The sequence below is a fragment of the Abramis brama genome (genome assembly GCF_963993115.1).
Source record: "Abramis brama genome assembly, chromosome: 10".
In the NCBI taxonomy this organism is placed as follows: Eukaryota; Metazoa; Chordata; class Actinopteri; order Cypriniformes; family Leuciscidae; genus Abramis; species Abramis brama.
In genome coordinates, this window is record NC_139972.1 from 12255911 (window position 1) to 12268456 (window position 12546).

Consider the following 12546-nt stretch of genomic DNA (forward strand, 5'->3'; position numbering starts at 1 on the left):
GCATTTCTTTGTGCCATGTCATTTTGTTCTCTGCATATTCGAACTCGACCCGTCAAGATGCATCAAGTTTGATGTCAATGTCACCAAATGCCAGTGGTTCATGAATAAAGAAATTAAAAGGGTTTTGGGACGACATGAGGGTGAATAAATGATGACAGTTGAAACAAAAAGAAAAATTATGTTATTATTTACTGATGTTCCAAACCTCAGTTTTCATTACACAAAAGGATAATTTTTGACAAATTTGTACTGGTTGCTCATAGTTTGGAAAATATGGATGAATTCCAATATTCTGGTCACTCTTTTTACAATGAATGGGGACTAAGACATCCAAGCTTCAAAAAAGCACCACAAAGGTCATAAAGTGTTCCATACAGTAGACCAGTTTTGTGAACCAGATCAAACAATTAATTAAAAAAAGATATGACTCAAAAGAATCATTTGTTCACAACTCATACATCACTATTTTTGCACAGAGGAGGAGGATTTTAAGAGTTTTAGAGAACAACCACAACTTAAATTTCACTCTGATTCTCACAAAAAGCAATCATATAACTTCAGAAGACTGGGAGTATAGTACTTTAGTCATGGACCACTTTCATGGTACTTTTACATTCTTTTTGAAGCTTTGAAAGTCCTTTTTCACTGTAAATAAATGAAAAAGTTCCACTAGCTTACTGAACAAAATGTAAGCTTTTGTGTTTCAAAAAAAGAAAGTATGTACAGGTTTAGAACGAATTCTTTTCGAACGATTCAGAATTCTTTTCTAAGAGAGATATCCCTTTTTAAGGGCGTGTTCCCACTTTGCATGTTTGGTTCAATTAAAACAAACTCTGGTGTGACTACTCTGTTTGTGCAGTTCATTTGAATAAGTGTGAACGCTGAAATCTGAGCCTTGGTCCAATTCCAAACGAATTCTACTGCGGTTGAACTGAAATATGAATACAACAGACTAAATGTAACCTCTCCAGTTCTACTTGGTGCGTTTCCCAAAAGCATTCTTAGCCAGCTATGGCCGCAAGTTCCATTGATCTCCATTGGTAACGACGGAACTTGCGACCATAGCTGCTTTTGGGAAACACACACCAGAGAGGGATTTGAACCGGAGTTACCGGCATGGGAAGAGGACTAACAAGGACGCTAAAGACTGCAGTGTCAGTCACTAGTGCGCCTCTCGAGGCCAGCGATGTGAGGTTTACCCGCACAGCTCTCACTAACTTGCCTCCAGTACAGTCACCCCCCTAAACCTCACTCCCATCCGGGTCACGGCACCAATGTATAGTGATGGGCGCTTTTGAAACACTTCTCCATGAAGCTTCGAAACGTATCAAACTGCCAAAGTCATGAGATTTCAGTAAACAAGGGTTTGTTGTTATAACTGATTCGAAACGTTTCGAAATTTCGAATGAATCATGTGGATTCACTGAGATCGCCCCCCAGTGGTGAACCATTGAAACACTATGGTTTTTACATGATCTCTGATCAGTTTTATACATCTGCTCATTTTAATGAGACATTTGGATAATTAAAAGTAATAATAGTAGTTGATAGTCTCTTACTGGCCAATTTAGCTTTGACCAGCAGGCGTTATTGGTTTAATTGACTCAAAGCTTTGAAAAGCTTAATCGTTTCTCCCATCACTATCAATATAACCCCTCCGGTTCTTCTCGCACCGCTCCGAGCGGGATTCAAACCGACGTTTACGGTATGGGAGGCGGGCCCACTAAAAAAGGACGCTAAAGACCGCAGCCTCTAGCATCAGTTGCTAACGCACCTGTTGAGATCAGGGGAGTGAGGTTTACCTCCACAGCTCTTACGGTGGCCAACGTTACACTTTACCCCTAAATCTCACTCCCATCCGGGTCACGGCACCAATATAACCCCTCCGGTTCTACTCGCACCACTCCGAGCAGGACTGGAACCGGTGTCTCCGGCATGGGAGGCGGGCGCACTATCAAGGACACTAAAGACCGCAGCCTGTATGCGTTAGACGCAGTGTGAACACACCCTAAGAATAGCATGAAAAATACAATGGCAAAAAAGTACACCAGTTGCATGCTTGGAAACATTCAAATATTTGAAGTCTCTGTCTTGAATGACGTGAAGGGGGTTGCTTTTGGATTTGAAAAGTGAACATTCAAAAGGGATTAACAATTGGCTATTATCTTGTGTAAATTTTGTAATCCACACCGGTCTGTGTTAACAAGTTCAAAAGAAGAGGAAAAGAAAGGAAAGATGAAAGAACATGGATCGGATTGATGTGATAAGCTGCTTTAACAACAGCTCCCTCTGGGAGCACATGTAAGCTACCCAACTCTGTCAACTCTTCCGCTCCGCTCACAATAAAGCCTTTTGATTGGCGTTCATCATAATCCGTGTACAGATTCATAACTCTGGCTCCGTGTCTTTGAAGCGGAGTCGGTGAGCGGCCCGCTGTCAGAGTAATAGGCCGGAGGGTCGAGACAAAGGCAGACGCTGTGATTGAAACGTGGAGCGTGCTGGTGTTAGCGATGGTGTTGTGTTGTTTCAAGAAACCCCAGGGAGGGGCTCTGACATTGAAGACGGGTTAAAACCTGTTTTACATTCAAGTGGCAGGCCTCAGTTCATTAGTGTGAGGATCATTCCCTCTTGACGACTAAAGGAATTGCATACTAAAGAAGCTGAGTTGTTGGGAAGAAAAGGCGAATGGCCGGGCCGTGTGCGTGCGCATACGATAACTCGACTGTGACTCGAAGTTTCTCCTCTAAAATATCCTCCACGGCCATCTCTTAAGAGCAAACTGACATATAAACAGGAATTAGTTCTCTTTTATGGGTCATTTTGGCTATAAATAGGGGGAACGTTGCGGTTTTCAGTGATCTTGTGTTGCAAATGGACATATTAAGACAATAACAAATGAAGTTGGGTTTAACGCACCGGTTCCACATGATGGAGATGCAGCTCTGTGCGATTATGAACTCAGTTCGTGTAACGCAGGTGTGTGAAGTCTGGCTTGTGGGGATGTGTTTGGGCGCTGTGCCCTTTAGCCGTGTGGCGGCCCCTGTAGATGCCCTGAATGTGAAGCAGAGCTGCGTACGCTGAGGGAGAGACAGACAGACCGCGGGCCAACTGCACTGAAACACGCACGGAATCAGTAACTAACGAACTGCACCAAAACACCAGAGAACGAGGACGAGTTGGAGAATGGGCAAGGAAAGCAAGGACAACATCAGACATATTTCATTTGTTCTTGAGTCCTCAATGTTGGGGAGTAAATCACTAAATGCAGTGACACAACAAGTGTCACTGCATTTATTAGTAGTCTTATAGTAGCTCAGCAGTTTTCTAAACGGCTTTATGATTAAAGTAAGCGTGAAACTGAAGTTGTTATAGTGTTTTCTTCTCTATTGTGACGTATATGCAATTGAAATGGCTTCTTAAATTAGATAAATGTAGGGCGGGACTTGATTTTGTCCATGGGGAACTGATTAGATGGTTGTGGTTTGCTATTGGTCAATCTCATGTGAGTGACAGGTTATCCCGCCCTCTCGCCAGTAAACACATCATCAGAGATGTCACTGCAAGAGGGAGGGGAATAATTGAAATACGTTTTATAGAAATATATCTATTTATCTATCGATCTATCTATTTTTCTATCTATCTATCTATCTATCTATCTATCTATCTATCTATCTATCTATCTATCTATCTATCTATCTATCTATCTATCTATCTATCTATCTATCTATCTATCTATCTATCTATCTATCTATCTATCTATCTAAAAGTTTTGGGACATGCCTTTACATGCATATGAACTTTAATGACATCCCATTCCTGATCGGTAGGGTTTAATATGGAGTTGGCCCACCCTTTGCAGCTATAGCAGCTTCAACTCTTCTGGGAAGGCTTTCCACAAGGTTTAGGAATGTGTTTATGGGAATTTTTGACCCATGTATTGGCGCAAAGAGTACATACACTTATTCATGGATACTCAGTAAAACTACAAAGTAGCCAAAAAGATGTTTAAGTACTGTAACTAATTACATTTACTGAAATTTATGTTTTCGTTTTGTTGGTAATTGTCATTTACGTACAGTAACAATTTCTTTAAAATAGTAGCCTGGACTGTAAACTAGCCTATACTTGTGTCGATTGGAAAGCTAAAGCTTCTGCAACACTGTCAGCTTGTTAACCTCTAAAGGCCACTAACATGACATTTCCACCTTGTGCAGCGCTGAATTCACGCCACCTTAAGCATCAAACCTGTCCTTCTCGGAAATTGCAGGAGACAAATGTGCTTGCATAGTCCCCGTTTATGTACATATTCATAGACTAATTATGTACTGTAAATAGCACTGAAGGTCATGCATAAACAAATAGTCTGTAACCAGTGATAAACACTCCCAATCAACATACAATGAATGTCATTGGTTTTTAAGGTGTACATTTATAGAATGTTCTGCATTTCACATTAACATAAATATACATTAAAAAAAAAAAACACAAGTGAAAAACAGCAGAAATACTCGACAGAGGTGGAATTATGAACATCAGCCAATCAGGCTTCAGGTTCAAAAGCCACATAGCAAAGACAATCATCTGCCTGATACTAAAAACTCAACAAAACGAAAACCTAAATGTGTTCCGAAAATTACAAAACACGAGCATGCAGCAACAATACTTATACATTTATATGCCGACAGATAAGTGCCATAATCTCTCCGAGGACTCATACAAGGTCTTTGATAACAACAACAACAGCCACTGTGTCTGTGACAAGAAATCAACACCAATGAAAAAAAACTTTTTGGATGACAATAATTAAAATATATAATCAAATAACTGTGCATCCATTTGAAGATGTACAAACAGAAGTGGAACGACTAATGAAAGAAGCAGCGCACATGTTTCCGAGTCCCCGGCGCCATTAACAAACCGCACACGCGTACAGATCAACACGTCTGTCTGTTTACCGTGAATCCCTTCCTCCAGAGACGCCACCTGCCCTTGATATCTCACACAACCTCCACTCACGTTTTGTTTTTAACTTTTTACCGTTTAACAACTTTTTGTCATTACAATTTCACAGTTGTAATAATTAACCCCTAACGTGATGGAAGTCTATGGGGCCGTTCAGTACAATAATTAGGCTAAACACACAGTAGCCTACAAAAAAAGGTCCATGCCTTACATTTTTAAGTAGGCTACAATCAAATTGTCTGTATAAGTCATTTCAAACTTAAATTACATCTAACTGACTCAAAAAATAGAAAATTGCTTAACTTATTTTAGTTAATGTAATGTTGTCATGATTTATTGATCATGATTTTTTTTTTTTTACAGAGTTGGCCTACTGTTTGAAAAGAATAACCACAAAACGTAAACATTATACTGTATATCAAATAATTTACTAACATTATCTGTGCAATATGGAATATTTAATCTCCTGTCAAAACCATGTGAACATTTTTGGTCATAACGAGTTAGAATGGCATATAACAAATTCAATATGTGATTCTGTTTAGAAAATTTATATTTACGTTTTATGTGATTGTATTTCAAAATTGTGTATTTTAGTGTTTAGCCTATATATCAGTGAAGTGTCTTGCCCCACTAGAGCTGTTAATGTTGTCTACAACTATTAGTCTTTTTTTTTGTTGGTAATTGAAATAAAGCTGAAATAAAATAAAATTGAAATATTGGTAACACTTTACAATAAGGTCTCATTTGTTAACATTAAGCATTGACTAACATGAACTAACAATGAGCAATACATTTTTGCAGTATTTATTAACCTTTGTTAATATTACATTACTGTTCATGTTAGTTCACAATACATTAATGTTAAGAGATAGCTACAATCTTTGTTTAAAAAAAATGTATTAGTAAATTTTGAGATTTAGGGTAGGCTACGTTTACACGACAACAAAGTACTAAAAATGAAAATGTTTTTTCCATTTTTCATGTACAGACGTTGTCAAAACGATCCCGTTCACACGGACCCGCGAAAACGACTAAAAACGCTGTATTCTGCTGCCAGGCCAGTAGTTGGCGATATCACCTTGTAAAGAAACACTGCGAGCCGCTAGACTGAACACGTATTACGCATGCGCATGATGTCATCGTTTTCACAAATGTGCGATTCTGGAGTTTTACATGGAGACAATAACGTTATCGTTTCCCAAAATGTCGTTGTCGTGTAAATGAACAGGCAAAACACATAAAAAGTTTTCAGTTTTTAGTCAAAAACGATGTTGTGTATACGGCCCCTAACTTTGCGTTTTTTGCATACAGACGACAATGTTGTCACAAGGATCTTTGAAAATGATTAAAAACGCTGTATTCTGCTGCCAGGCCAGTAGTTGGCGATGTCGCTTTGTAAAAAAACACTATGCGCCAAGTAGATTGAGCATGTGCATGACACCATCATTTACACAAATTCTGTAGTTTTCACAGAGACGACTATCGTTTTAAAAAGCTTCCGTTTTCAGGTCCCTAAAACACCTTTGTCGTGTAAATGAATGGCCAAAACACATAAAACGTTTTCCGTTTTTAGTCGAAAACAGTGTCGTGTAAATAGCCTCTAAAACTAATAAAAAATTAGAAAGGCTGTTCTGGCAACTAACTGAAATAAGTTTAAGTAGCAAAGTCACTAAAATGGAAATACACATACTGTATGTGTGTGTGTATGAAAAAGCTCATTCAAAATATGATAAATAGCCTACTATAAATAATTTTATAAATAATACTAAAATAACACTGCCCCATAGATTTCTATTGTAAATACATTACTGTAGAAGTGCAATTTACATTACTTTTAATTTAACTAGTTTTGACCTGAATCACTCCTTTAGCACCACTAATAGTTTATCCAAAATAACAGACAAGAAAAATTAGCAATTGACAAACAATTTAATCTGTAATAGGACATTTTGGATGACATTGTTGAATTATTCCTTGAAGGTAAGATGTGTACATTTGCTTTTAACAAGGTAAAAACATTTAGAGTTGACTGATTCTAAGTGTGCAATGTGCGCCGATTAAATGTACAGTAAACATACACTCCAGTAGTGTCCACACACACACACACACACACACACACACACACGCCTGACAACACATCTCCACCTCATCGGATTATCGACGCACCAAAGACAGGAACTGCTAATAACAATATCCATACTTTGGATTCATGCATAATAAAAGAAAAGTCTTGCTTTCATCTCTGTTGAGAGAAAGCCATGAGTTGGAAGATGAAGTCTACAAGTTCTTGTCAAATCTACAAGGAGTGATTTTATTGAGTAGCCTAAGACTAGAGCAGGAAATCTGAAGGGAATTGTGAGAGACGTAAATCATTTTCACATAAATCTCAAAGAATAAGTTCAATACAATGGAAAAATGCAGCATGATGAAAACTGATATGTACCATGAAAAAAAACCCAGCACTTATATTATAAAAGCTGAAAGACTTTACATTAAGGTTCAGTTTGATAGCATTATTTAATGCAAAAATTGAACAATATTGTCACAGCATTTATTAACCTTGATTAATGTTAATTTCTACAGATACAAATAAAAATTAAGTCATAATTATATATATATATATATATATATATATATATATATATATATATATATATATATATATATATGAAGAGTTCAGATGCAAAAGCCTCTAAGTGCCATCTGAAATTTCCTTCTAGAATGATCATTTTTATCAAGCTTGTACGTTTAAGTTCACTTATTTCACTTAAATGGCAATGAAAATTACCTATTAATTGTCATTAAAGTGAAATTACTGAAATTAAATATACGAGCTTGATAAAAATACTCATTTTAGAAGAGAATTTCAGATGGCACTTAGAGGCTTTTGCATCTGAACTCTTCATATATATATATATATATATATATATATATATATAGAAAGAGAGAGAGATATTTAAATTATAGATGTAAATTATCTATCTATCTATACAGATACAAATACATTTTTAAGTCATAATTATATATATATATATATATATATATATATGCTCTTTATGTATAATTATGACTTAAAAAATGTATTTGTATCTATATATATATATATACATATATATGCTCTCTCTATATATATATAATTATGACTTAAAATTTTTTATTTGTATCTGTGTATATATATATTTAAATTATAGATGTAAAAATATAAATAAGAAATTCTAATTGTTATACATTATAAATTAACATGAACTAATGTATCATCTAAAAGAAAAATAGTATATTTAATGACGAATGCTTTATTGTTATTATAAGTTACTTAATGCATTAAATAATGTTAGAAAGTCAAACCTTGTTGTAAAGTGTTACCAAACAAATATCAGAACTTTTATTTCTAAATTACGTCACTATATAAAATAGTGAACATGCCCATTTATTACAGGAAGCTGAACTAGTTGTCCGGTAAGTGCTAGTTAAGAAATGAACTTTTATTTTAATGTTCCAGCACTCATATCCCACAACCAACAAAAATATTACAGAGGAAAAATGTGAATTTATGTCCCGTTGTAAGCAGTGGCTCATGTTCAAAAGTATAAGAAACAAAAACTCACTCAACCCAATAGAGTACTGCACAATAATGTTGGTCGAAGCCACAACTCCACACCGACCTGAAACCAGTGTTGCCTTTTGTCTTAAAGCAGTTTACGAATACAGAACTCTGGCTCCGGGTCAGTGTAAAAGGCATTTCGACTCAGAGTCTCCTCTCGTCTCACTTGTCTTGGCCTTTTTCTTCAGGCCCTCGTCTCTTGCTCCGGGCTCTGCACTCGGAGCACTCCCCGCCCTCATCTCCCCCGTGCTCTTCCTCATCCTCGTCCTCGTCGTGAATGATCTCCACCTCCAGGCGGCCGATGTAGAGCGATACGGCACACAGCCAGAAGAGGGCAGCGCTGGACACCACAGCCGTTTGGAGCAGCACAGCGGGCAGAGAGAGGAGCATGATCCTCCTCAGAGTCAGGAGACTGACCACGTACGACGCTCCACCGAACGACACACACACTCCGCCCAGGATGAAGAACGCTGCGGGACAAAAGGAACAAACCTTTCAGAACAGGAAAAGGATTTAGGTCCGAGTCAGATGTTCCTCACACTCATACACAAACATGACAGAGCAGAGAGGGAAAAGACTGAGAGCATGCATCAAAACAAAACAGAGAAGAAAGAGATGTAGTACCATAGCCAGCCTCTCGGCCCACGTCACTCTGTACAAACGCAATAACGCCGATCCCTGTTGCCAGGAGACCATTCCGGAACCAGGACAAAAATCCTGCAAAAAATAAATGAATAAAATTGATGCCTAAATGTCTAAAACATTCATTCAATGTGTGAAAACATTAAGGTTCTAGAAGTAAAAATCTCCCATTTATTTATTTTTTTTTTTCAACAGAACAACAGATTTTTAACAATAACTCCCTAAATGTTAAAGACAGATCTACTGTGAGCTATGAGGCTGTTCATTTCAATGGTATATGCTTTTGTCGAAACCATCCGCCCGCATCATAGAGCTGCACGATTCTGGACAAAATGAGAATCACGATTTTTTTTGTTTCGAATAGACAACTAAACTGGAGTTCTGACATAACATTAATTGTTGCAGTCTATTTAAAAATGTTAAATTTATTTGAATGAATTACTTTAAAAAAAGTTTTTGAATGAATCTCTTGAATGACTGATTCACTGAAAAATATATTTTTTTAACAGTCTGTCACTACTTGCAAAATCAATACAATACAATATTTTTTACATTTTTATTTTTTCAATACAATATTTGAAGCATCAAGTTACTTTCAAAAGGTGACTAACGCTACTGTTTTTGAAGCTTTTTCACACCTAAACATGATAACTGCTCTCTGGCTCAGTGGCAGCGCCAACACAGATCTGAATGATCCGGTGTGGTTTTGACACAGGAACATTCATTGTCAGATCGCATGGGCGTTGCAATCTAACGATTAATCGTGCAGATCTACTGCTTTATTTCAACTTATTTTTAAATAACCGTGTTTAATTAGAGAATAGAGTGCAACAGTCAGGTTCCAGAAGTAAAAACTATATATATATATATATATATATATATATATATATATAATTGCTTCATTGCTTCACATAAATGTTTGTAATGTTATGTCCTTGTAGGGAAAGCAAGGAAGACTTTTTTTTTAAAATCCCTATGGGAAAAACACTTCCAGAACCAAGGTCTCTGAAAAAGTGGTCAGGCACTGTTGCACTTTATAACAACAACACAAATTTTGGTTGGTAAAGGAATAGTTTACCCAAAAAATGAACGTTCTTGCATCATTTACTCACCCTCATGTCATTCTAAAACCTAGAGTGTCTTCCATTCAACGCAAAATGCAAAATATAAACAATGCTTGTCACTCTTTTCCATGAAATTACGATGAATTGAAAATCTCAAGCTTCAAAAAAGGATGCAAAAAATACCATACAAGTAATAATAGTCTAAATGCCTTCAGAAGACTTGGAATAAAATGAACTAGAGGTTTGTGTGAGGAAAAGACCAAATTTTAACATGTTATTCACTGATGAACTTTTTGTTCAATGTTGATCATTGAATCAGTGAGTTGAACATCATGGTTTTATGAAATGGATCAAGCAATTAATCAGAAAAGACCTGACTCTAAATAATGATTTGTTCACAAATAGGACATAAAATGACATTGAAAGGAACTTGTCCTTCTCAACAAGTTATCAAGCAACTTCAGTAGATTAAGTATAATACAGACTTTATTCACACTTTTTTGTTATTTTGGAGCTTAGCAGTCCCGAGTACACTAATAGTATAGTTCAACTACATTAATAGTAGCCAAAATATTCTACCTAAAAGTCCCACAGAAGAGAACAGTCATATTTAATAAAAACATGAGGTAAATTATGGCATTATTTTCTATATGTCAGGACAGATGATCTCACCTGTTTCATGAGACTTCCTCAGCATCTAGAAAATAAAATAATATAAGAGTTTATACACAGATCATTCGGTATGTCACTAAAGATAAGACATTTTATAAAATATGGTACTGCCATTATTATTATTATTATTAATATTATAATGTAATATTAAACCAAGGTAATGCCATGGTTTTTGGACACGACACCATGTTAAATAACACGATTTTGTACGAGTACCATTGTAGAACCATACTCTTTGGATTAGCATGTGAATAAGATGGTGCATTAATATATAGTAGCATCATTGTATACTAGTGTGCCACCAGTACTTTTTGTAATTAGTAATGTATTAGTAATATCAATGAAACGTCTAAAGTGAGAGCATCAGGAGGAATGAGTGAGTGAGTGTTAGTGTTTACCAGCGCATCGGCTTTATCTAGTTCAGTGAGGATGTACTGTTGCTGTTGCTCCACTGCTCGGGGTCTGTTCAGCGGGGGTTTCTCCAGCGCACGGCGCGCGCTCCCCCGGTGAAGCGCGCGCGCCGGAGTCCACGCGTACTGAAGCAGCGGCCGCCGCGCGACCTGCGAGAACGGGCACACAAGACGGGACAACCGCCTGCACGTTAACCAGCTTATGGAAGCCATCGTTTACAATGGACTGGGAAAACCCAAAACACGACCTTTACCCAACCTCTGAACTCTGACACTGCCGGTGAGTGTGTGTAAAGACTCAAGCCTCGTGCTCGCAGGAGTGCGCGTGGAATTCAGTGGCGCCATCTATCATTACTTCCTCGACACATTATGTTGTTTATGTATTATAATGAGTTCGTATTTAATGTCCCTGATGCGTTTAGTTACATCTCTTTGTTACGCAGTACTGTATTTTAAAATGTATAATTTTAAGGGGTTTTAAAGGTAAAATCGTAGGAAGATGCAGTCGACGTTGTGTCCACAAGATAGCGCCAAAACACAACAAATCTTGTGCTGTTCTTGACTTAGTCTTATCGTGTTATTATGGCTTTATTTTAATCATAATTTAGCCTTTTTATCTCATAATTACGATTTACCAAAACATGATTTTTTTTTCTTTCTTATGTGGCAGAAATGGTATTTGGACCTGTAACAAACTCTAGTAAAGTTGTTGTCCAAAATGCCATATATATATATATATATATATATATATATATCCTCCTGGGACCCAAGAATAGACTTTTGTCCACTATATTTTAGTGAATTTCTCTGACATCATACATGTCACATGACACAACCTGGGTGTCCTGTAAAGAGCACATTCAGGACTTTTCAGAGATACCAAATGTTTGGAGGTTTCACCATGAAAACAACTTCTCCTTGGTCTTTAAAAATGTCTGACATTAATTTAGTGATCAAATGTAGCATTCTTATGGAAATATGATAATATATTGTAATTATAATTTAAATCGGACTACTTTTCAAATTGTATTTCATAAAACAACATCTCAGGAAAATGTTAAGGGGTTTCAAATAAAAAAATACTTTCTGTTACAGAACAGGGCATTTATTTCAAACGTGTCCACTGTAGAGGACATCAGGACTTAAATCATGTTTATCAGGCATTTAGTGAGACACAACAAGTGAATATGGA

At 36.8% G+C, this 12546-nt stretch overlaps 1 protein-coding gene across 1 annotated transcript; it reads right to left on the minus strand.

Annotated features, from left to right (window-relative positions):
• Nucleotides 1–8327: 8327 nt before the first annotated feature.
• Nucleotides 8328–11633, minus strand: tmem160 (transmembrane protein 160). Its single transcript, XM_084125809.1, has 4 exons — nt 11343–11633; nt 10945–10969; nt 9191–9283; nt 8328–9036 (listed from the first exon to the last, which is right to left on the minus strand). Exons 1-4 carry the CDS (start codon nt 11565–11567, stop codon nt 8729–8731), a joined length of 651 nt encoding a protein of 216 aa, XP_083981935.1. The 5' UTR covers nt 11568–11633; the 3' UTR covers nt 8328–8728.
• Nucleotides 11634–12546: the final 913 nt, after the last annotated feature.

Coding starts and splice junctions, on each gene's coding strand:
- tmem160 (XM_084125809.1), bottom strand. CDS start 11,567: ATGGCTTCCATAAGCTGGTTAACGTGCAGGCGGTTGTCCCGTCTTGTG. Junction 10,970..11,342: donor TAGATAAAGCCGATGCGCTG/GTAAACACTAAC, acceptor TTTATTTTCTAG/ATGCTGAGGAAGTCTCATGA. Junction 9,037..9,190: donor GGGCCGAGAGGCTGGCTATG/GTACTACATCTC, acceptor TTTGTCCCGCAG/CGTTCTTCATCCTGGGCGGA.